The 25,295-nt window shown below is 39.3% G+C and overlaps 2 protein-coding genes and 1 long non-coding RNA gene across 7 annotated transcripts; all 3 read left to right on the top strand.

The window, feature by feature from the left end:
• Positions 1-1,341: 1,341 nt before the first annotated feature.
• On the top strand, positions 1,342-10,863 carry LOC115694649 (disease resistance protein L6-like). Its single transcript, XM_056315136.1, has 6 exons — positions 1,342-1,647; positions 1,841-2,502; positions 2,615-3,710; positions 5,954-6,235; positions 7,988-8,799; positions 8,860-10,863. The coding sequence occupies exons 2-6, from the start codon at positions 1,847-1,849 to the stop codon at positions 10,436-10,438; spliced, it is 4,425 nt and encodes a 1,474-aa protein (XP_056171111.1). The 5' UTR covers positions 1,342-1,647; positions 1,841-1,846; the 3' UTR covers positions 10,439-10,863.
• Positions 10,864-11,579: 716 nt separating this feature from the next.
• On the top strand, positions 11,580-13,885 carry LOC115694660 (uncharacterized). The gene is made up of 3 exons (XR_008817377.1): positions 11,580-12,154; positions 12,706-12,852; positions 13,377-13,885. It is a non-coding gene; the product is annotated as an uncharacterized LOC115694660 (long non-coding RNA).
• Positions 13,886-15,838: 1,953 nt separating this feature from the next.
• Positions 15,839-25,281, top strand: LOC115694653 (histone-lysine N-methyltransferase SUVR4). Of its 5 annotated transcripts, XM_030621742.2 has the most exons (11): positions 15,849-15,976; positions 17,294-17,526; positions 17,638-17,670; positions 17,751-18,213; positions 19,201-19,367; positions 19,629-20,408; positions 20,592-20,854; positions 22,975-23,041; positions 23,142-23,192; positions 24,218-24,314; positions 24,984-25,281. In XM_030621742.2, the coding sequence occupies exons 2-11, from the start codon at positions 17,344-17,346 to the stop codon at positions 25,001-25,003; spliced, it is 2,124 nt and encodes a 707-aa protein (XP_030477602.2). In that variant the 5' UTR covers positions 15,849-15,976; positions 17,294-17,343; the 3' UTR covers positions 25,004-25,281. The 5 variants fall into 5 exon arrangements, 4 of the variants coding, with proteins under 4 accessions (XP_030477601.2, XP_030477602.2, XP_056171109.1 ...); XM_030621741.2 differs by lacking the exon at positions 24,984-25,281 and having other exon boundaries at positions 15,839-15,976; positions 17,285-17,526; positions 24,218-24,977; XR_008817293.1 differs by lacking the exons at positions 24,218-24,314; positions 24,984-25,281 and adding an exon at positions 21,656-21,783 and having other exon boundaries at positions 23,142-23,180.
• The last annotated feature ends 14 nt before the right edge of the window (positions 25,282-25,295 follow it).

Raw genomic sequence — 25,295 nt, 5'->3', positions numbered from 1 at the left:
CTATAGAAAATTTTCTTATCTTCCGACCTTTGTTATGATCCTCCTTGCTCATCCAAGTTTATTAGACAGATGTACAAATATATTTGATTTCCTTTTAGACTCAAACTTCTGTTTTACACCATTTTCGCACTCCATTAATGTCACGGAATCTACGTTATGATGTTCTTTCACTTAATTATTATGGTATGTCGCAATATCGTACATTACAACAGGTGTACTATAGAAAATTTTCTTATCTTCCGACCTTTGTTATGATCCAGTGGCTTTGAACATTGCTATTTTATGATACTCAATCTAGTCATGGCCACGGGCCGGTTTTTGAACTGGAACCGCCCGGTCAAACCCGGGACCAGCCCGTTGACCGGGCCCGCGATTGGAACCGGAACCGGCCCGTGACCTACGGGCCCGTTCCCGGCTTCCAATAATTTTGGAACCGGCCGGAACCGGCGGTTCCGGCCCGTTCCAAAAAAAAAAAAATTGCCGCCGTGTGTGGTGAGAAAATCATTTTAGACTTTTTAGTCCCCCTCTCTCTCTCTCTCTCTCTCTCTCTCACGTGCTCACCGCTCTCTGCATCTTCTCCTTCTCCTTCTTCTTCTTCTCCTCCGCTCGCGCCGCCCCCGTTTTCCCGATCTAACCCCGCCACCGTCGCCCCCACCCATGGCCGCAGCCGCCGACGCCGACGCCGCCTCCTCCTTCCCCCTTGCTACCCCTCGCGCCTCCTCCCATTTTCTCCTCCGTCCGCCCCGCCTCCCCAGATCTAACCCCGTGCGCGCCGCCGCCCATGGCCGCATGCCGACGCCGACGCCCCCTCCTCCTCCTCCTCCCCGACCCCGGAGGAGGAGGAACCCCGCTCTTCCTCCCCGTCCCCGCCTCTCGTCCCCGTCCCCTCCCAGCCCCCTCCTTCTCCCCTCGCCGCCGTCCCGTCTCCCGCTTCATCTTCTCGCCGCCTTGAACGCCGCCTCCGCCACCATGGCCAAGGCCGCGAAGCCCGAGCGACGACCAACGGAGGACCAGGCCTCGCAATTTTTATTTTATAATTATTTTATTAATTTTTAAATAAGGAACCGGCCGGAACCGGAACCGGCCCGGAACCGCCGGTTCATACGTGGCCGCGAACCGGAACCGCCGGTTCCGAATCGGAACCGGCGGTTCCTGAACCGTGGCCATGACTAACTCAATCCGAGGGTTGACACTAAACAAGTTTTGATTGAACAGCTGAAAACAAAAATCAAATGAACTTTCCTTATTTTAATAACAATGATCTGCAGATGAATATTGACAAAATATTATATAATCGGACGATTGATATGTTTTTGTCGTTGGCTCTTGTACGTTAGCGCCAGGAGCATCTGCGTATCGCTCTTCGGTTTTCTTCTCTATTTCCTTTATTGAAAAGTCAACTCAAGAAGCACCTCCGTAGATTCCGCGCACCTTCCGCGTTATGCTGCTACTGTCCTTTCCGCTCATCATTCATCGCGGCCGTTCGATTAGCTTGAAGAGTCTTTGAATCGTTGGACGGCAGGAACTCGGCACTGTTCAAGCACGCTGAATAGAGAGTTGTTGTGTGTTGGTACTCCAACGTCGAAGGGCTGATAATCTGTGGAGATCACAGCAGTTGGTGGATTGTGTTGTTTGAGCACTCCATAGGTAATCCATGATGACTCCTTGCTCTCCTCCTCATCTCTGTTTCTTGCTTTGATTGCTTCGTTTTCTTTTGATGAGTTCCGAATTGAGTTCTAAGAGACATTTCTGCAATTCCCAGATCTGGTATTCCATCTACTCTGTTTCGTGGTTTCTTTTGAGGCTCTGCTCCATCGATCTCCTTTTACTGCCTTTGTAGGTGATTATGAACGCGGAGCCAAGGAGAACCGATATGGGGGGCGTCTTCCTCAATCTCTTTTACTGGCTTTGTAGGCTCTGCTCCGCCAATTCTCTCGAGATGGAAAGAGAAGAACCGACTCATTCAGAAGATCCGACATATGAAGCGTCTTCCTCATCGACCCCTTCACATGTAGGTGATTATGAAGGCGGAACCAAAAAGCCGAGAGGAAATGATTATGAAGTGTTCTTGAGCTTTAGAGGGAAAGACACTCGCAAAGGCTTCACCGATTATCTCTATACGAGCCTTGTTGATGCAGGAATTCATGTGTTCAGAGACGACAACGAGCTCCGTGTTGGTGAGGAGATTGGGGCGGAGCTTCTCTACAGTATTACGCAGTCTAAGATCTCAATCCCGATTATCTCAGAGGACTACTTTTCTAGCAAATGGTGCCTTCGTGAGCTAACTGAGATATTGAAGTGCAAGAGAACAAGAGGGCAAATAGTATTGCCCATATTTTATAAAGTGAAACCCTTGCAGGTGCGACATCTTACAGGGAGATTGGGAGATGCTATCAATGCACGTAGTGAGAATTTGGACAAAATGGTTGTGAAGGAATGGGAGGAAGCACTTAAAGAAGTCAGTTCCTTGAAAGGATGGGAATCGGATAAAACTAATAATGGGTACATTCCTCACCACCAAAAACCTTTGTTTAGTTTCTCATAGCTAGATCTTGCTTGAAAAAGAATATAAATATTGCCATCATATATTGAAATTTATATTGTTATTTAACAGGCATGAAGGAGCGTTAGTTAAAACGGTTGTTCGAAAAGTTATGGGTGAATTAAAAAGACTTTTTTTGCTAATCGTTCCCGAACAATTAGTGGGAATTGATGATCATGTGGAACGGATTATGAGATCGATAGATGATAAATTCAATGGTACAAAGATTATTGGAATTCATGGAATGGGCGGTATCGGTAAAACAACTCTTGCAAAAGTGTTATACAACAAACTCTCATGTAAGTTTGAGCATCTTAGCTTTGTGGCAAATATACGAGAAACGTCTCTACGCAAGGGCATCGAATGTCTACAAAACCAACTCATTTGCGACATAATAGGAAGTTCATGTGATGTGTCTAATGTCGATGAGGGAATCCGAATCATCAAATCTCGATTTACAAGTAAGAAAGTCCTCGTTCTTCTTGATGATATGGATGATAATTCTCACTTGAATGCTTTGGCCGGAGACGGTAGTTGGTTTGAAGTTGGAAGTATAGTCATCATAACAACAAGAAACAAGGGTATTCTTGATGAGACTAGGGCAAGCCACATCCACCAACTCAACGAATTGCCTTTGGATCAATCATTGATTTTATTTAGTAGGCATGCATTTCGAAAGGATTCTCCTCAGAGTGATTATAAAATTATCTCTAGCGATATTGTGTCAACTACTGGAGGGCTTCCCTTAGCTCTTGAAGTAATAGGTTCATTCCTATGTGGAAAGAGAGAAGAAGTATGGAAAGATACATTGAAGAAATTAAACAAGGTGCCTGATAAGAAAGTGCAAGAGAAATTGAGGATAAGTTACGATGCATTAGATTACGAGGAGCAACAGATATTTTTGGATGTTGCATGTTTTTTTATTGGATCACATAAACAAAGTCTGACTTATATGTGGCAAACCTGTGATTTTTTCCCTGGGAAGGGAATTGAAGTACTCAGTCTTTTGTCCCTAATTAAAATTGACAAGGACGGCAATCTAATGATGCATGATCAACTGAGAGATCTTGGAAGGGAAATTATTCGTCAAGAAAATCCAAAAGAGCCTCAGGAGCGCAGCAGATTATGGAATTATGAGGAAGCCATAGATGTGCTTGACAACAACAAGGTAAGAGATTTCTCTACTTGTCTTAGTTAATGAGTTTGATATAGAAATTGTTGTCAGTCATGAGTAACAAAAGAGCTCTTTCGATTAAGTGTTGTTCTTGCCTGATTCTGGACATAGATGAGGAGCAATTTCTTGACTATTGATGATTGAGATATATCTTTACCTTGTAGTATTGTGATGAGGATCCTTTCTATCGGTAACTTCAATGCAACAACAAAACTACATAAACATGATATTTGACGAAGCACTTTCAGGGACATTTATAAATTGTTGGGAGCCATATTTTTACCACATATTTATTTGATGCACATGCTTGATGTTTGGATTCCTCTATTGATTTCTTATGAGGTCTTTTCCTTCTTTTTTCTTTCACTTATGAGTTATTTGCTATGATAAATGAGATTTATTTGGGACGATTAGCCATCTTGGTTCCTTTATTTTTCAAGTTGGCTTTAAGTACAAATTTAGTCCCTAAGTATTACTATTTTTGAGATTTAGTCCCCTATCTACTTTTTTTCCTCAATGTAGTCCATTATCTTTCACAATTGTGCATTGAGTCCTTTGTCGTCAACTGTTAGTTAACACCGTAAATTTGCTAATGTGGCCGTCATATTTAATCCCGACAAAAATACCACAAAAAATCCTAAAATATGTCAACTATGACAACAATAACCTAATTTTTTTTTTGTATCACCAATGTCCGAAACTTGTACCAACGTAACAAAAAATTTATAGTTTAGGATTTTTTAACACAATAAAAAGTTTGGGTTATTAGTGTCATAGTGAGCATAGTTTAGAGTTTTAAGTGATATTAACCTTTATTTATTTATTATATATGCGCAACTGTGTAATATAAACCTCTAAACATAATTTAATTAATTTTATTGTTTCTATGAATTTGCTAATACTTATTTTTTTGTGACGATCGATTATTTTTCTATTAATCCCCTTGTAGTAATTAATTGTTAAACATGGGCTATCATGTTGTATTATCTATCTATTTGTAAAGCATGTTAAATAATTTTATTGTGGCGATGGATATTCGTTAGTCACAATGGGTATTCATAAAACTTTTCAACCGTAATAGCCGTCGCTTATTATACACTTCGCTATGCTTATTGTTGAAATATACAGTCATGTAATAGATTCCTCTAAACATATGCTTTTTTTTCTTCTATGATAAGTAATTTTATTATTCTAATTTATTTCTAAAGCATGCTGTATATCTTTTGGTGATGATGGATATCTTTTCCATTGATATTTTTTAATGTTATTTATTTGTCTAATATGAGTCCAATACGATTTTGGTCTTCTGATATTATTATTGACCGATATGATTTAATTATTATTTGTCAAATATGAGCCCATAGCATGTAATAAATGATAAATACTTAAAATGTTTCCGTTGCTATAAGATATAATACTTAATATATGTGTAGAGCTAAATAGCTATGTTATATAATAACGCTCCATATGTTTCGCGAAAAATGAATAATTTGGTTACAACGAAAGACAAATGCAACAGACTTGAGTTCCTCAAGTATCCATTTTGATCAATCTTCATGACTAATTTGTCTGTAAGCAAGATCTCATTAATTAATCTGTGGGTGGGCGAATTGATATTTCCATGCACAGTGAAAACCACATTGAAGAAAAACATGATAAGAAAGGAATGTAAAACACGTGCACTAATATTTGGGATGATATTCTCGTTTTCATTTTGCTATTGAGAATTGCAAACAAGGTACACATGAAAAAGAGGGGGAATTCTATTACTGGGATTCTTTAATTTTGATACATGCTTAGATGACAAGTTTGATAGATGGAGTTGGATTGGATCAGCCGTGTTGTTTCACATATAAAGGATATCAGTAAATGTAGTGTTATTTTACTTATAAAGGGCATGAATTCTGGTAGATATATTTGAAGTAGTGTGTACATGAAGGGAGGCCTTCTATTGTAATTCCAACCAAAGGATGCAGATTTTGGAAATTCAAAAAGTGAAAATAGTGAAAGGCATAATTGGAAGTGGAAAAGTTTGGGAACGATCTCTTGAGCTTCACCTTTTTGCATAGATTAAATAAACAATACGCAACCACAACCGGTCATTCCACAAAGTTGAAAGTGAGAAGCCTACACCATAATAGCATGACAGCAAATTGAAACCAATACCTTTCATTTCATATTGGTGGGTCTCATCTCATCATTCAAAATTTACGGTCCACAATGTTTCCTAATTGCAGGGCACCAGAAAAATTGAGGCCCTTTGTCTTGGCAAGTATGGTATGGGAAGAAGATACACAACTGAACAATTTAAAGAACTGACCAACTTAAAGTGCCTTCAATTTGATGGTGTGAATTTCACCGGAGATTTCCAGAACTTGTTTCCTCAATTAAGATGGCTTCAGTGGATGAATTGTCCCTCAGATTTCACAGCAACCAACTTTCATCCAAAGAAATTGGTTGTGCTCGATCTATCATGGAGTGAGATTACGGAGGACTGGGGTGGATGGGGTCCGCTCAAGGTACGATGTAGAGAAGGAATATCTCTTTGTGAGTAAAAATCACATGTTGTCGAAGGTCCAATCACACTAACTTCTCCTTTCTTTGTTTTGGAGAGGTTTATTATCCTTTCTGAAATTAAGGATTTTCCTCTAAGGCTCCGTTCGTTTTATGAAAAATAACTTCTAAAAAAACGTTTTTCGGATTTTCCGGCGTTCGTTTCACGAAAAATAAATTAGTCGTGAAAAACATTTTCCATATCTTCTTTCACCTCACTTTCTTCCACAAAACACATTTTTACTTTTACTTTTTTTTTTAAAATTCAAAATTTTAATTTTTAATCCTTTTCTTTTTCTTTGCTTTTTTTTCTTCTTTTCTTTCTTCCTCTGCCGGCCACGGTGACGATTGGCGACCAGCCACAGGCGAGGCTCAAGCTCGCCACCCTGGGGCGAGGCCGAGAGTAGCCTCGCCTCGCTCGAGGTTGGCGAGGTGAGGTTGAGCCTCATCGGCCTTGGGTGAGCGAGGCCGGTGGGGCTGGCCTGTGGCCGGCTATTGGCCATCGCCATGGCCGGCAACCGGCAAAGGAAGAAATAAAAAAATAAAAAAAAGAAGAAAAAAGAAAAGAAAAGAAATATAAAAAATTATTCAAAAATTCAAAAATATTAAACTTCGATTTTTTAAAAATAAAATAAAAATTTAAAAAATATTAAAAGGAGTGCAATGAAGAAAATCAAATCAGATTATATATACCGAACGACGGAAAATATTTTCCAATTCATTTTCAAATCTCAATCGAACATGGGAAAATATTATCGTTTTCCTGGAAAATGACTTTTCGGAAACATAATATTTTTCGCGAAACGAACGGAGCCTAAATATAAGAGATTATGGGAGTTTCTGCCCCTTAATATCTTAACAACCAGTCATGCTTGACATTAGACATACTAAAAACTTTTTTAGCTATATTAATTAACATCTCTTAAAAATATATATAACTTTTGTGCCTAACTTGATTTTTTTTAATCTAACTGGTTTGTGGCTTCTGAGTTAATTTCTCCCCGTGCAAAAGTCCATCTTTTTAGCGATTCTTGTTATATGGCTATATCAATCTTCTTTCATAAGAAACAAGTCCCTCACAGACACCATGACTTGTGTTGTACATACATGCTGAAATTCTACATTCATATCTGTCTTAGAGTAACAGAAATCGTTTATGAATTGCTCTAACTTGTTGCACCCAATATTTTTTCATTGTAATTTGTAAACTATTTATGTAACAAGAATAACAAAATTTTCTTTTCCAATGGCATTTAATTCTTTTTGAACCTAACTTTTTTTTATATCTTGTACATATAGCATTGAAATACTTTTCATAATTAAACTAGCCGTTTCCCGTTCATTTCATACTATTGAAAGAAAACGTGGCGCTCAGTGAATGATTTTCTCTTCCATTTAGTTTCTGATCTGCCTTTTGATAATAAAATTTGCTTATGTCTAATTAATAAAGAATGGGTCGCCTTAACTTTTAAAAACTAAGTATATTTTTTCTTTGAAACGTTATCCGTAACTAAACGTAGTAAGCACTCCGACATCCCTACCATTCTTTTCGCAAGGGATATGCTGAAAAAACATTTATACGTTGGTGTAGCCAAATTCTACTAAAAGAAACATTTAAAAGTAAACAACTAAGGAGTAGATGAGCATGGACATTCTTGAGAAACTTTATTATGTTTAGATGGCAATCACGGTGAGGTATCTTTTTTTTTTTATTTCAGATGGCAATTGAGCTTAAAGTTCTTAACCTCACGGGCTGTCAATCTTTAAGAAGAACTCCCGAATTATCTGCTTTCAAAAGCTTGGAAATTTTGATTCTTGACAATTGTTGGCATCTGCAAGAGATTCATCCTTCCATCGGGGACATCAAGACCCTTGTCTCCTTGAAAATCAATCACTGTTTTCTACTGGAGGAGCTACCGGTAGGAATAGGTAGAATGGAAGAATTGAGGGAGCTTCACTTAAATTATACTGCCATTGAAGAGATTCCTATTTCGAGAGGTTGTTTGATGAAGCTGGAGACTTTGAGTGCCTCGAATTGTGAAGAACTTGCTCAACTTCCAGAATCTATGAACTCTCTTGTGTCGTTAACTCAGTTGGACCTATCTTATTCAGCAATTGAAAAATTACCTGAATCCATTGGTTTTCTGAAGAAGCTTAAGACTCTTAATGCCTCTTATTGTAAATCGTTAGCCCACATACCGAGCTCCATAGGCCGTCTAGCATCTCTAGCTATCCTTGACCTAAGAGAATGCGGTAAACTTGCTCAACTTCCGGACTCCATAGGCTCCCTCACGTCTTTGACTACACTGCATTTAGCCAATACAACAATTGCGGAATTACCTGAAAGCATTATGCATCTACAGAATTTGAGAATTTTGGACATTAGTAAAACAGGCATAACAAAATTGCCTCGTGCCATTGGAATGTTGGCAAAACTCCAAGAGTTGAGAGTTTCAGGATGCGAAAATCTGAAAGGACTGCCTAGTGACATTGGCGAACTGATTTCACTTAACATGCTTGAATTAGACAAGTCCGGCATCTTGGCCCTGCCGCAAAGCATTTCTAAGCTCTCTTCTCTCCAACTCCTCAGCTTTCGATATTGTGAAAAGCTTCAAGAAGTACCAGAACTGCCCTCTAGCTTAACAGCTCTAGGTGTAACCTGTCAGAGTCCGCCATTACCACATCTTTCCCAACTAACGCTTCTCAACAAACTCACTCTTTCTGATTGCAGTTGGCTTGAATGTCTCCCAGAGCTTCCGGTTGGACTATCAATGCTTTATATTACAGATTGTGGAAAATTGAAAGCGTTGACGAATTTGTCATACTTGAAGCACTTATCTGAATTGATTCTCGAGAAGTGCTTAGAGCTAACAGAAGTCACCGGCTTGGAAGGTTTACAATCCCTATCCAACTTACAGTTACGGCAATGCCCTAAGATATATAGGCTTGGTGCGGTCAAATCCTTGGAGTCATTGAGAGGCTCGCATCTCGATGAGGCGTTCCTAGATTCTTCAAAGTTAACGATTGCAAAGGTACCTCAGCTTGAAGGATCGCTAGATCTTTCAAATTCAAAGATTCTGCAGGAAACAAATGCTGGAAGTTGCGTGAATTTAGTTGAAATTCAAGGCCTTGGCGGATCAAAATCCTCACTAGCATTGGATATCTCTGAGTGCACTTCCCCTGGACAATCCCAAGACCTTTCAAGTTTAGAATATCTGAGAGAATTACATGTTACAAATTGCACGAATCTAACTGAAATTCGTGGCCTTGAAGGATTAGAACCCTTGAGAATATTGGATATCTCTGGGTGTACATCCCTTATACAATTAATGGACCTGTCAAATTTAAAGAATTTGCGGAATTTTTGTGCTGCAGACTGCAAGAACCTAGTTGACATTCAAGGCATTGACGGATCGGAATCCTTGAGAAATTTAAAAATTTCTGGGTGCACATCCCTTAGACAATCACCAGACCTGTCAAATTTAAAGAATCTGCTGACATTTGAAGCTACAAACTGCGAGAACCTAGTGGAAATTCGAGGCCTTGATGGATTAGTATCCTTGATAGATTTGAGAATTTTTGGGTGCACGTCCCTGAGACAATTACCGGACTTGTCAAATTTAAAGAATCTGCGAAGACTCGATGCAGCAAACTGCAAGAACGTAGTTGAAATTCGAGGCCTTGATGGACCAAAATTCTTGTATGTTTTGAATATTTCTGGGTGCACGTCCATTGGACAATCATTGGACCTGTCAAATTTAAGGACTCTGGGAGAATTCTATGCTGCAAACTGCGAGAATCTAGTGGAAATTCGAGGCCATGATAGCTTTAAATCCTTGAAAATTATGGATATTTCTGGGTGCACATCTCTTAGACAATTATTGAACCTTTCAAACCATAAAAATCTTTCGGATATCTGTGCTGCAAATTGTAAAAACCTAGTTGAAATTCGAGGCATTGATGGATTAGAATTTTTGTGCAATTTGGATATTTCTGGGTGCACATCCCTTAGACAATCAATCAACTTGTCAACTTTAAGGTATATGCGGGGATTCCGTGCTGCAAACTGCAAGAACCTAGTTAAAATTCAAGGCCCTGATAGAACAAAATACTTGAGAGAATGGGATATTTCTGGGTGCACGTCCATCGAACAATCACTGAATCTTTGAAGTTTAAAGATGCTGAGTATATTACAAGCTGCAAACTGTGAGAATCTCATTGAAATTCAAGGCCTTGATGTTTTAGAATCCTTAGAAGGGTTGGATATCCCAGGGTGAAGGTTTTTTGCACAATCACTGGATATTTCGATTTTGAAACATTTTTGTGGGCTGCAAATCGCAACCTAATTGAATTTTATGGTCTTGACGGGCTGGAGTTGTTGGTAAGTTTGGGAGTCTCTGTGCGCATGACCATTCAACAATCACTCGACCTTTCAAGTTCAAAGAATTTGAGGGAATTCGATGCTGCAACCTGCAATGATCTAGTTGAAATTCGAGACCTTGACAGGTTAAATTTCCTGGAAAACTTGAACATCTCCGGATGCAGGTCCATTGCACAATGACCTTTCAAGTTCAAAATATCTGAGGCTATTATGTGTTGCAAATTGCAAGAATCTGGTAAGTATGAATATCTCTGGTTGCATGCCCATTCAATACTTGACCTTTCAAGTTTAAAGAGTCTGAAAGAAAGTAGATTCTGCAAACTGTGAGAATTTCGTTGTAGTTCGAGGCCTTCACCAGTTGGAATCACTGGAAAGGTTCAATATCTCTGGATGCACCGGAAAGATTCCATGCTGCAAATTGCTGGAATCTTGTTGAAATTCATGGTCTTTACAGGTTGTTTTTACTGGCAAGATAGAATATCTCTGGGAGCATATCTATTGAAAAATAACCAGACCTTTCCAGTTTGACAAATTCGAGGGAATCTCACGCTACAAACTGCAAGAATCTAGTTGATGTTCGAGGCCTTGACTGGTTAGAATCTTCGAAAAGCTTTATCTGGATGCTTGTCCATCAAAAGATTACCAGACCTTTCAAGTTCAAAACATCTGAGGGAATTCTATGCTGCAAATTGCTGGAGTCTAGTTGGGCTTCACAGTATTGATAGGTTGGATTTATTGGTAAGATTGCATATATCTGGTTGCACATCTATCGAAGGACTACCAAAGCTCTCTAGTTTAAAGAGTTTGAGGGCATTGCATGCTGCCAATGCAAGAGTCTAGTTGAAATTGGTGGTCTTGATGGGCTGGAATTATTGGTAATACTGGAAATCTGTCGTTGCACTTCCCTAGGAAGATTCCGGACCTGTCGTCCTTGAAAACCCTGATGTGGTTGAACATCAACCACTGTGCAAAGCTTCATGACATTCAAAGCCTAGAGGAATTCTCATCCTGCAAAAGTATGTGTATTAAGGGATGCAAGTCGCTAGCAAAATTTTCAGATGTGTTGGAATTTGGAAATTTGAAGCAACTTGATAATGACAGTCTGTTGGGAACTTTCAGATATCCCAGGGCCCTAAAGATTGAGATACCCAGAAACTGTAGAAATTTCACGATGCTCGTCAATCGGGTCTTTACCAGATTTGTCAGGGTGTTAGAACTTGCAATTTTTGGTTGCACAACTGCGACAAACTAACTGAGCCTCGAGGGCTTGGAGACTTGGAGCTTCTACGAGCTCTAGATATTTCCAGATGCAGGTCGCTAAAAGCAATACCTGAATTGTCTGGAGCTTTCCCTATACAGAATTATCGTAGTTTGTTAGTTATGATGTCAAGGAGATCACGTTCTGGTGAGAGTTGGATATTAAACCGAGCAATGACCCCAAACAAGGAGAAATCTTAGTCTTGATAATGGCAGGAATGAAGCTGGCAGTCCTGCTGAATCATCTGTGAGTGATTCTTCTTTGTACTTTGTCGAGTGATTTATGTTTCTAGTGAATGATTCATGATGGTAGGATGTAAGGCCCTTGTCGGAGACAGAATCATCTAATCCCTTTGAAAAATCATTTGTCACTGTCATCCACTATGATTCTTCATCATGGACATTATACTGGCAGCCCTTTTGTTGCATGGTCTAGGACCATCAAAAAACGTGCCTTTTTTGTTTACACGGCAAGTTAAACTTATATCTTCTGTTTGATTCTTGTAATGCCATAGCATACTAGTTTATATGCGATGTTGATGCGGTAGAAATTTCGAGACATTGAAAGAACATGCAGCTCTTTAAGAAATCCCTTTGAACATGGTCATTTCAGTTTCTTAAGGTGGACAATTGAAATCCTACACTCAGGAATGATGTGAATATACTTGCTTTTCCTGATTGCTTGACTTGGTTTTTCATTGTTCTTATGAGATATTTGCACTGTAATTCTCCTTTCTGTCTGTTCTCATATGACTGCTCGAGGTAATATAATTATTAACATGTGGATTATTAAGGAAGGTTCTGGAGGCAAAGTGCAAAAACACACAGGCTAAGAAGAGAGATCATACTGCTGGATTTATGGCGCTCTCGATGCCCCAGAATTCATCGGGTTCTTTCAAGCCAATTTCACAGGGTGTGAATTTGATATGCTGCAAGTCTGCGAGAGTGAGTTCATAGTTTCATTGTCAATTTAAATTCTCACTGAACTGTTTATGCGTGGAGTTTGATCCTAACAAGATTTACACCGCTTATCCTGTCACCACGCGATGTACTCTTCTGTTCATTAGTCATTCCAATGCTCCTTTTTTTGGCTACGCCAATGTGTATTTGTTCTTGTGATGCTCTGTTTCGACTTTCCAGTATGCAAGTTTTTGTCTCCTGCTGCTTTCTAATTTTTCCAGAGTTCTTGGTCTTCATCAGGAACTGCGAATACAGCCGAATTTCAGAATTTTGAAGCAAAACCATATAAATATTCCAGAGAAACTTATGAACTGTTACAAGTTTGAGCACTGTTATTTGTACGAATCATGCTGGAATTGCGAGAAGAAGCCTCTTAACGAGTTTATTCACCTTAATGACGAGTAGCAACATCTCACAATCTATCAATAGTCCACCTATTTCTAGTAGAAATAATGATCCTTATGTATTATGGGCTAACATAATAAGCTTTTGGCAATGGACATGAACAGGAATAGCAGGGCATACCGAGAGATGAAGCATCACTTCCAAGTGGTGGCGGAGATGTGGTGGTGCCGGTGGTTGAGGCTGGTAGTGATGGGGATCCCGATGGACTAAAGGTCGGGCTGGTAGAAGTTTCACTTATGGTAACCACTAATTTTTGGCCCGGAGAGCAACATTCAGCATTAGCAAAGGTGTAAACGAAGTAATACTCGGTAGCGTTGTCGAGGGTGGCCGGTTGGTTGGTTAGGATGATGAACGGAGAAGCAGTGTTACAGTTGTCGTTGTCACTCTCTGACACGTTCGTGACGTCGTGCGACCATGCGTTGAAGTTGAACGCAGCAGAAATAATGGAAGATCGTCGTCATTAAAGAAATGAAGCTCGAGATTGATTGTTTGGCCACTGGAGCTCGAGATTGATTGCACATAAAAGTAATAGAAAATGGACTGGTCGGAGCAAAGTGCTTAAAAATTATGACGAGCAAGGGTTTGATTCCTATTCCAAGAGCGCCAAACTGCAGAAGAGGGTTTCAAGTTGGATTTCAACTAATGGGCATGACCCATGTGTATGATGTTATTTATCAAGCCAAATAAAAGTATTTGAGTTCCTAGCTATTTTCTCCCCCAAAAATCAGGGAAAAAATGTAAAATCGAATTACCAGACAATCCAAACACTTCGTGAAACCTTTCATTTCATTATCCCATGTTGCTTTGTCCCAAAAAAAATAAAAACCTGAAATCTGTATTACATGCTGGAGCATACAATATGTAGAAAATAGTATCTTAGGTTAATAACATGAAAACCTTAAATTGATGCATTTGTGATAAATTTACTTTAAATTAATTTCTTGACCACAACAAACCCAAAATTAGTATACTTGTGATAAATTTACCCTCAGTTAGTTTCCTTTAAATTTTATTATTAAATTACTTTGTTAAATGACAGGCGATAGGTGACGGATATACCGGTTTTGGGTTTTATCTTCCGTTTGTCGCAAGTGTACCCGTTTGTGATTTTTTGAGGTATTAATCCAATTTAATGGAAACTAACAAAATGTGCAAATGTATCCGTTTGAGGTTTTTGACGGTCAAAAAATTAATTTGGAGTAAATTTGTTATAAGTGTATTAGTTTGGGGTTTTTGATGGTCGAAAAATTAGTTTGGGGTAAATTTGACACAGATGTACATATTTGGAGTTTTTCGTGGTATTAACTTTAGTATTTTTCTTGGTACTTCATACAATTTTTTTTCATTTTTTTGGGCCATGGTACTTCCCATGATTGAGACCACCGAAAATTAAATCGTACGTGTTATTTGAACTTCTTACAAGACAACTTCCAACAAATGGGTCGAGAAAAGTACGCTACACTCGTTAATATTATTATTATTATTTTGATCCTTTTCATGTTTTATTAAAGGGAAAATTTCAAATCAATACCCAAAGTTTGGTCATTTTTTTTCGATCATTGTCAACGTGCTTGAAATAAGGGCATGAAGTACCCAATCAATCTCAAAATAGGGTAGTGACTAATTTAGTTTAAAGTAAGGGCCGTCGTAGCCTTCATTCGAAGGTGAACGGAATAAGGGCAATTTCGTTTTTTACTTTTTAATTTTTTTTGTTTCTTTTTTCCTTTTTCTGTTTTTTTCTTTTCCTTTTCCTTTTCTTCTTTTTTCGATACATCCCTTCAATTTGAACTTCTTATGAGACAACCTCTAACAGTTGGTCGAGAAAAATACGTTACGCCTTAATTTTCATCTATGTTAAAGCATTAACCTCCGCGGCCCTAGCTATGGCCAGCGGAGGGAAAAGAGGAAAAAAAGAAGAAGAAAAGGAAAAGAAAAAAAGAAAAAAAAGAAACAAAAAATTAAAAAAATAAAAGATCAAATTGTTTTTATTCCGATCGGAGTAAAATGCTCACCTAAATCATCGCCGACCTCGATGGTAACATCATCCTAAAATGATAACAATATCGAAAGTAAAAGAATATAAATTTGGGTATTGATTGAAATTTGCTTCCACCCATCAAATTATTTTGAAGCCTTGTAAGTTTTATTTTCATGAAAATACACATTTCCTTGTTCAACTTGAGAGCATGATATCCAAACTGCGATTGATTTCTTCCACGAGCTTTGTTTGAAATCTTTCGTGAACTTAATTTTTCTCTTTAGTGCATTTTGAAACTCGACTGCACTTATTATTGCAATTTGGTTCGTTTCAGTTCCGATTTGTAAAATGATTTTCTTCGATTTCTATTTCCGTCCGATCGAATTTTCGCGGTCCGATCCGGTTCGGTTCTGTGACGGTCCGGTCCACAGGGCATTTCGAAATCCATCCAAGGAAAGCACAAAAGCCTGCGCCGGCAACCAAACAGGGAGAATCGGACCGGCTACCGGAGAAGAATTGAAAAAGCGGGGACAAGGCTATCCATTTCCCGGCGCAGGGTTTCGACAAAACCTGCGTCCAATCAGACCCCTTCGTCTCCCTCTCTCGAAGGCGTTATATAGAGAGAGACGAAGGAACAACGGCGAGCGTCCGGCCTCCTCAACGAGCGCGGCCACCGTGGTTCGTTCGTACCCTATCGACACTCCCTCTCTCCCTGCGCACGAACTGGTAAGCCCCGCCCTTCAATCTCTCGTTTTCCTTCTCGCGGTCGCTTCCTCTGCTTCGATTTTCGCTTGCATTTGGGCGCGTGGTTCGAACGACCCATCATCGTTCGTTCCTGCCGAGAAGTTTCGTGCCGTTCGAAAGATGGGCTTGTCGCCGTAATTGCTTGGTGCATTTGAGCCCTTTGGGGGGGGGGGGGGGGGGGTGAGTGGGTCGCCGATCGTTTTGGGTCCCTCTCTGGTTAGGCGCGCGGGGAAGTCGGGTAGCGGGTCTGTCGAGAATGTGGGTTCTCTGGGGTTTTTCGGTGGTGGGAGGTCCGTGCCTTCAGAAAGCTTAAGGAGCTGGGTGCAGCTGTTTTTGAGCTCTACGCTCGGTCTGCAGTGTGGTCGTTTGGAGGGCTTCCGGTTGTATTGAGATGACCCGTTTGAAAAAAATATGCTTGTGTGGTTGTATTTCTTCATATTATAGGAACTTTCGAAGTTACTGTGGAAGTTAGAGCATGAAACCCTTTTGGGTGAAAAGTCCGTGTTATGCTGCTGCATTAACATTCCTGTAAAAACTTGATGCAACACTCTTCCCAGGATCGGTTTTGCATAGTGCTTTTGGCTGACCCTTTTGGGCCTTGCATTTACTGTAGAACTTTGATGCTTGTTCTTTGTGGTGGTAACTTGGTAAGGGTGGAAAAGTGTCCAGCTTTAATGAGTTCCAAAAAGGTCAAAAGCAATTTTGAGGGTTTACTTTGACACGAAGGAATCTCCCCAACCCTCTCGTGGCAATAAGCCATGTGTGCTGCCATGTGCTGGGGACACCCTTTTTTACAGGAATATACATAAATGGTCAACATTGTTGTAATTTTCATCAGAATTTGTTCAATATTTTCGAATCATGCTTCACTTTGTTGTCTTGTAATGCCTATCTTCTGCTACTTCTTTATGTTAATTTTTCATTGCTTAAACGAGATTTGCTTATGAAAACTAGTTGAGTGTAAACCCCTTGTGCCTCGTGGTGCATTTGGAAAGAATAAGAATGCAATGGAAGATAGTTTGAGGGATCAGAGTCTTCACATTCTTCAGCTTTTGCTTTGTAAATCAATTATGGGATGCATGCTCTGGTCTCACTTAGTATTGGTGTTGTTAGGTTGTTTAATTTTTCTTTTGAATGTTCTTCTTGGTGATGCACCTTTTGATTCATTTATAAGGTCACTGCAGGCTAGCGTTTTTTCATTTTTTCTTGGTATGATCTTTTTTGTCTCGAAGTTGTGTGTTTGGTGAAATTATATGTGGAGCTCTCTGGAGCTTGTATCTCACAATTCAGACAATGTAGGCTCTTCCAACAATTGTAAGCCCTCTTTACTTCCAAGAGCGTGAAGAGTTATGGCACCTAACCCCAAAGTAAAGGCAGCCTTTGCGGCAATGAGGGCTATCGGAATCAGTGAAGACAAGGTGAAACCAGTGCTGAAGAAACTCCTGAAATTATATGAAAAGAAGTGGGAGCTGATTGAAGAAGAAAACTATAGAGCTCTTGCGGATGCTATATTCGATGAGGAGGATGATAAGGTGCAGGATCCTTAGAACTGGTCTATATTTGCTTCATCAATGTTTCCCTCTCTTTTGCACCTCTTCTTTCCAGCTTGCTTTTCTCATCTTTGTTTATGATCTGCTGTACAGGTTGAGGTGCAAAAGCGAAAAAGTGCTGCAGATGTATGTGATCTGCTCTATTGTGACTACAACTGTTTGACCATCTTTAAATAACTTTTGTTCTTCTCTTTTTGGCTCTGTAGGAGGATGACTTGGAGGAAGAAGCTCAAATGCATGAGGTTGAACGCCCGTTAAAAAGATTGAGGTCGAGAAACCAAGAATCTCAGGGCTTTGCTTCTCCTAGTAATCAAAACTCTCAATTAGGCAGAACATCATTCCAGCCTATGGTTGAGCGGCAAGAAATCCAATCTTCTTCAGTCCAGCAAAATAATATGAACAAGGGAAAACAACCCATTTCTCCCATGGCTTTGGCAGTAATTGATAGAAACAACCTGTCACAGCTATCTATTACTAAAGTTAGTGAAACATGTTCAGTAATGTCCTCCGATGCTTCTATCAGAATCAGAGACAAAGGAAAGGGGCCTCTCTCTCCTCAATTGATCGATAGAAGCTCTATACCTGAGAGGCCATGTAATGATCTAAAGGATGAGACTTATGATGATGATGAGCCCCTAAATGAAACTCCTATTGCAACTATACTTCCAGGTCCATGTTTACTTAATAATTTGTTTGTTTGACTGGTCTTTTAGTTTTGACTGGTCTTGTAGTTTTGTTGACTCATCTGCATAATGACTAAAGTTTGTCAGTTTCTTTCGGGTGAGGGGAGGGAATGATTGCTTGGGCCTGTAGGTGACTCAGATCATTGATGAGGATGAGGAAAAAAGAAACTACATTCTCTGACTTTTCATACCCTTTGCCTGCTCCCCATCTCTTTCTCCCTTCATCCTCCATCTCTTTCTTTCTTGTTCCCTCCCTCATTTTTTTCTGTTCCCTCTCTCATTTTCTTGAGCAGAAGGAAATGCCGCCGGTGATGTCTATGCATGTTCAATGACAATAGAATCGTCTTCTTATATGGTTAAGTAGACTTTAGTAGCTCGATATCATTCAATTAATTTATGGATGTACTAACTACTAAACAAAGATTTATGTATGTACTGTTCCTGATTTTTCATTCACTTGGTCCTTTTGGTTCTATCTTTTCAAGGAAAATAGATTTCTTTTTTTAACAACGTCAAGTGGCCAGGACTCTCAGAACTCCCAATTAATTCCACTTAGTCATGATAGTCTCCCTTCATACTTCAATTAGGAAGTTACTGAGCAAAGAGGCAAGGGGGTGCCCAACTTACATTCTTAAACTGTCTGCAGGCTAAAGTATGGATCTATATGACAAAAGCATTTAGAATATGCTGTTCTGAAAGCCAAAAGCATAAAGTTTCAAACTTACTAGCCTTTAATAGAGAAGTATCTGACTCCATTTACTGTTGTTCTATGTTTTCCATCAATGCCAAGAAGAAAAAGAAGATGATTGAGTAGACTAATCCTTGTCTGCTCGGTTGGGTTTTTTTGGAAGGGAAAACTCTTGAATTGGCTGTTACTGTGCATTTTATTGTTATTAGGGCTGTCTTATTAAATACTGATTGTAATTTCGGAGTCTAGTGGTGTTTGTTGATGTCGTTTGGTTAATACATGTAGATCCAATCAATAAAGGAGATTCTGCACTTGGGAAGGAGATGATTGGTGGAAGAGGAGGCACAGCTGTCTGCACATCATCAAGTGAGTATAGGAACGACCATGAGCTTGCTAACATTGCAGAGGAATCTCCTACCAACCTAGAGATTGCCTCCTCGCCCTTGGGAGAGGTAAAAATTACTTTGAGCTGCAACTCTCCCTGTGGAAGAGCAGACTTTCATATGCCTAGTATAGATGCGGTTCTAAAGTTGATGGAGGATAAATATCTGCAATCCCATAAAATCATTGACCCCAGTTTTTCTGTCTCGAAACTGATGAGAGATATGTGCCAATGCTTTCTGGAGTTAGGAAGCGACTCTACTGATACATCAAGAGAACTATCAATCAATATGGACCCTACAGTTGATACCTTACAGAGATCTGTTATGCAGGACATTCTCAATGTTGGAAGCCGTAAAACAAACTCCATTGTACACAGTAATGCTGCCAATGGATCTCCTGATGTTCAAGGATCAATTGGGGCAGCTGCACCACGAATTCCAAGATTGCCGGGGTCTTTAGATGGTAGCAATGATCACTTGAAAATAAACAAAAACAGTACCGCAATTGATTGTGCTGGAAGTCAAAGGAAGCTGTCAGAAGAACATGGAGACACTGATTCGCGTAGTCTGGTGGTTTTCTCGAAGAGTCAGTCAACTCCTACTGATCTGAGGTCTCTCCATGATGTCAATGACATAGCCAAAGGAGAAGAAAGAGTAAAAATACCATGGGTTAACAAGATCGATGATCAGTGTCCACCATCCTTTCACTACATACCCCAAAGCCTGGCTTTCTCTAGTGCTTCTCTCAATTTCTCCCTTTCTGAGATCAGAAATGAGAATTGCTGTTCATATTGTTATGGTGACTGCCTGCCTTCACCGGTACCCTGTGCTTGTGCATGTGCAAATGGGGGTGAGTTTATTTACACTGTAAAAGGTCTTGTAAAGGAAGCCTTTTTGCAGAAGTGTATTTTTGTCAATCGGGACCCTAAAAAGAGCCACCACTTGTACTGTCGGGAATGCCCTCTAGAAAAGTCAAAAGATTATGAATTTTTAAAACCGTGCAAGGGCCACCTGAAGAGAAAATTTATCAAAGAATGCTGGAGAAAGTGTGGTTGTGGTAAACATTGTGGCAATCGAGTGGTGCAGCGGGGCATAAGTTATAATTTGCAGGTAAAAAATTGTTTTTGTGTTGTGTTAAAGCTTTTGCCTAGTGTAGCTGTACCTGTCATATTTGGTTCTTGTCGTGATTATCATTCTTAAAAGTGTTCCAGTTACTATTGCAGTGAGCGACTTAATATTTTGGAACCCTCAAGCTTAAGCCTGTACTCTTTTGCGACTGATTTTGTCTTTTAGGTGTTTATGACGCCCGAAGGAAAAGGGTGGGGTCTGCAGACACTGGATGAACTGCCTAAAGGTGCATTTGTATGTGAGTACGTTGGTGAAATATTAACCACCAAGGAAATGCACGAGCGAAATTCAAAGAAGGGCGACGCTGCAAAATGTACTTATCAGGTGCTCCTTGATTCTGATTGGAGCTCCATGTGTGTGAAGGATGATGAAGCTCTTTGTCTGGATTCAACAACCTTTGGAAACATTGCTAGGTTTATCAACCATAGGTATTTGTTTGTTTTGAGAAGAAGCATTCTTATGTTTATTTGGTCTTTGAGTTCTTCGATTGTTATTGCATCTGCCTATAAGATGGAAATTACTCAATATTGGATGGCCTAATTCGTAAATGTAGCTCTTGACAGAAAGTTCATTTTTTTAGCGTAAGTCCTTTGGTCTAAAGCTTTGAGAATCCAACTTTTGGCTGGGCATTGCAAGCTTATATCTCAAAACAGCATAAAAATTCTATGCACCTGGAAAGGATTTCCTTATTCATTCATTGTAGAACTCCTGTATTAAAACTGGTGAAACTGAGTTGAGTGCCTTGGCATGGAACTGCTATTGTTTCCTGAGTGACTGTAGAAATCAGACCCCAACTCTGCTCCGCTTTTTCTGATTTGTTGCGTTCTCCCCTTCTTCAAGCTTGTGAGAAAAGGCATTGAAAACTAACTTAAAGTAGAAGGCCAATTGAACAAAACGACGTACCACATTTAAAGCACTAAACCAGCTAAATTTTCCATATACACGGAGCATTGAGATCTTTAAATCATGAACATGTTTCCCAAATCAAGGGCATCAGCAAGAGAAATTGATTAGTACTCATATGGATACACCTTCAGCTGAACCAAAGCATAATTTGCTTCCGCTTGTTACAGAATTTCCAATTGGTTGTTGACACCTAGAGATGACAATAACCCAAAAAACACTAAATATCTTTATCCAAGGTCCAAGCTCTTCTTGGCCATAGCTTGGAGGAACTTAAATCTCAACGACGATGATGGTTTAAAGAGCTTTCACAAATTTCATGGCAGTTGGCTGTCAAGCATAGGCTGAAAAGGAAAACTATGATGGTTCTGGTTGAGACCTCTCTGAGATATCTTCATGTGTGGTGGAAAAGGAAAGCTTTCAAGGTGGGAAGGGAAAAGGAAAATCTGCCCAGGTAATTTGTTGGGTGTCAGAGGGCTAGACTGAACCTATTCCAATCCTTTAGAGTTGTGCAGCCCATTCTTAAATTCAGGTAAAAGCCAGTCGTGGTCTTTCCCCGATCGGTACTGTAGGGTTTTGGACTCCTTGATTTAACTTGATTACAATTAACCTTTTCCATTTCTGGAACTGCATTTTCGAGTAAAATTCTTTGATAGGGAAGCCATATGAGAGAACGTTCCATTTCTTGATGTTGGAAGGCTAGTTGCTAGTTGGGCTAATGTGTTTATCTTTTACTGCCTCACCCCCTACCGCCAAAGAACTCAAATACCTAGCTAATTTGCTGATAGGGATTAACTTGTAACGGACTCATTGTGAGATTCTAGCTGTAAGCATCAGAGGCTTTGGAAAAATGTGCTGTTTTCACCTATTTTTTTGGTCCCTTGGAGGGACTAGTTATGTGTCTGATGATGTCAAAACTATCACTTAACTCTTACATGCTGGTGACCATCAACATAATTCCTGATGAAATGGAGGATTCACTTACTCTATGCTGTCTCTTTTCATCCTTTGTTATAGAAACTAAAAGCAAGCACCCTGCTAGGTTGGTACTCCCTTGGTGTCGCTTTGGAAGAAAAGGCTTCTTCAATTGTCAAAAGAGGAAAAATAATGATCTCCAAGAGAAACCACAATCAGAACTTCTGTATCACTGTTATCATCAGGAACCTATTGGTTTAGTTACAATGAATTGATTTTGTCTTAAAAATTCTACATTCCATGTTAGATGCACCATTTTCGTGTTATCGGCATAACTCTGTCATTGGATTGATTTTAACAGATCGACGGAAAAGGTTTGTTAACTGATAATGGAAAAAAGTTTGTTGGACTTGTAGTATGTTGACCTTAAATATTGTTGAATTTGACTTTTGTTCAGTTAGAGGAGCTTGTAAAGGCATAGATTTTCTTAAACCTTTTTCGATCAGGCATAATTTCTTCTTGAACATAATACATGTACTGTTTTTTCTTTTGGTTCACTTTTATGTGTGGACTTATATCTCGGCTACCGTAGTCTCAGTTTTAAATGTCATGAAAGTTCAAAGCTTGGGTAGGATGGGCTGTGCAGTAAATTTATGAATTTTTAGTCTGCATTTTTACCAAATATACATGCACATGTGGCAATTTTGATTTTTCTTGTTTATTTTGCTAGATGTTATGATGCCAATTTAATTGAGATCCCAATTGAGGTGGAGACCCCAAAGCATCACTACTATCGTGTATGAAAAGTTTCGATCTTCATTATTTTCTTTGATTTTGGGAACTATTATTCTATAGGAGATGGTCTAATATAATATCTTGTATAAACTCTTCTTGCAGCTCGCATTATTCACTGCTAGAAAAATACAGGCCTTGGAAGAGCTGACTTGGGTGAGTCAGTTGAGTTATACCTGATTTTAGTACAGTTTTGTATATATTCTGTCTTTGTGTTGCTTTCACTGGACTATGAAGGATGACTGACCTGTCTGAATGTTGTACAAGTGAAATGTATAATTGTATGACTTTCTTTGATTTTTACTGCTTGTGTTTTGACAATCAAAATCTTCAGCCTGTACTTTTCGACAAATTCACCATAAATTAAGAATAGAAGACAAATCATATCATTCTATTCAGTTTTACAACTTAAGAAATGTTGTATAAGTTCTATTCATTTTTACAACTTGAGATATGTGATGTATCATTAAATTACCAGTGATGTCATGTTGGCGTCATTTATGTTTTTGTCGAGTCCGATTCATTTGCATTGTGTCACAAGCTGTGACATTAAGTGAAATTTTCCTTTTTGATATCTTTCAGCCTTAACGGAAGGTTCTATAATTCCCTAGTGATCTATTGATTATGTTATTGAATTAAGTGCTTGAGTGATCAAGAGCGTTTTGATCAATCTTAAGATTGCCCAAGTCTTTAGATACTAATGGTTTGGTTATTGAAATGCATATTTGAGGACTTGATTGAGGCATTTGCCTTATCATCTGTGCTTACATCCATCAGATCAAGCATCTATATATATCGTCTTGGTCTCCGTATAGGATTGCAAGGGTCCATGAGTGATGAAGAAATTCAGACATTTCAATATTGAACCTGGAATAAGGAAATTGGAATGTACGTTTTGTTTGTACCTTGTCCACATATAATAACAATCGGACTGAAGCTTATGCAGTCCAAATTTACATGCATAACAAGTTTTTGTCCAGAGTTTGCACTTTGCAAAAGCTATTTTAGAGTAGTGTCTCTCTATTTAAAGTACAGAAGATTGTAGTAAATTGCTTGTTTGGATGTTGCCCACTGGTTCAAGAGGTTATGATCTACTGTTTTAACCTATTATTGTCCTACTTGCATTATTCGATTATTCTGATGCCTACTGTTTGTACACCTAATGCTTCTTGCCCTTGTAGGATTATGGTGTTGAGTTTGATGGCCATGATCATTCTCTCAATGCATTCCAGTGTTTATGTGGCAGTAAATTCTGTCGAAACGTAAAACGCTCAAACAGTAAGTCTTCGTCTCTCTTTCTCTCTCTCATCAGGAGAATGAAGATCTAATAATGAAAAAACCCCACCTATAGAATCAGCATTCCTTATCCTAAAGGAACAACTAGGGATAGAGCCCCCAGATGTGTATACAAATATAATTTCTGGTGATAATCCAAGCAACAACTAAGCACCAATGGTTCTACCTTGAGTACCCTCCAAAGAGAAGGTTTGGAGGTCCTGTTGCAGTTCTTATCTTTTTTTTTTTCTTGGAATAGATAGCGATACCGTTGCTGTTTAAATTAGTTCCTCATCTGTTGAAATTAAAGTTATCTAGGAGATTTAGCCTTGCAGACGTGTCCAAGAGACTTTGTGGCGATTCTCCATCAACTAAAATTCAGTTTAACATGCTAAGTTCCCCTTTCTATAGACAAGGAGATGGCGATGTATACCTGTGCTGGATTCTTAAATGTTGCAGGATAGGCTACTCTTTCTTGATTTTTGTCTTTATAAGTCTAATAGGCACTCCTTTTAGTGTAATTATGGCGGGGCATTCAAATTATTGTGCACTAGGTAACTTCTTTACGATGTTTATTTTCTCGTGATAGGCAAATACAAGATGCTCCAATTGGATAACCCTTCTTGTGATTTTTGGGCCGTCCTGTTCCAAACATTGTTTTCTGTGGTGCAGGAGTTAAGAAAGCGAGATGACAAGCTCATGCTAATGCCGGGATGGCTGGTTTGGAGGGCAGTTCTATTTTGGTGTCATGCCCTCAAGTTTTGTAAGATATAGTTCGGGTGCGAAAGTTCAGACACGTTATCAGCCCTTTGTGTACATGATCTTTTGGATGTATAGTCCATTCTATTATGTCTCCCATCTCTGCGCTTGGTCCTTTGTTGGGTCGTTTCTGTTTAACTTCTGGGTTAGGCTTTCGAGAAGAAGGGATGCAAAGGATTGCTAAATTAATCATAGCTCAGGTTGTATCTTTCGCCACTAGGAAAT

This window comes from Syzygium oleosum, unplaced genomic scaffold (assembly GCF_021117445.2).
Source record: "Syzygium oleosum isolate NSW1041296 unplaced genomic scaffold, Sole_v2.1 Sole_v2.10, whole genome shotgun sequence".
Taxonomy (NCBI): Eukaryota; Viridiplantae; Streptophyta; class Magnoliopsida; order Myrtales; family Myrtaceae; genus Syzygium; species Syzygium oleosum.
This window is presented reverse-complemented; position numbering and strand designations above follow the sequence as displayed.

Coding starts and splice junctions, on each gene's coding strand:
- LOC115694649 (XM_056315136.1), top strand. CDS start 1,847: ATGAACGCGGAGCCAAGGAGAACCGATATGGGGGGCGTCTTCCTCAAT. Junction 6,236..7,987: donor GTGGATGGGGTCCGCTCAAG/GTACGATGTAGA, acceptor TTTTTATTTCAG/ATGGCAATTGAGCTTAAAGT. Junction 8,800..8,859: donor AACATGCTTGAATTAGACAA/GTCCGGCATCTT, acceptor CCAACTCCTCAG/CTTTCGATATTGTGAAAAGC.
- LOC115694653 (XM_030621741.2), top strand. CDS start 17,344: ATGGCACCTAACCCCAAAGTAAAGGCAGCCTTTGCGGCAATGAGGGCT. Junction 19,368..19,628: donor CCTCCTCGCCCTTGGGAGAG/GTAAAAATTACT, acceptor TCTGTTATGCAG/GACATTCTCAATGTTGGAAG. Junction 20,855..22,974: donor GCTAGGTTTATCAACCATAG/GTATTTGTTTGT, acceptor TTATTTTGCTAG/ATGTTATGATGCCAATTTAA.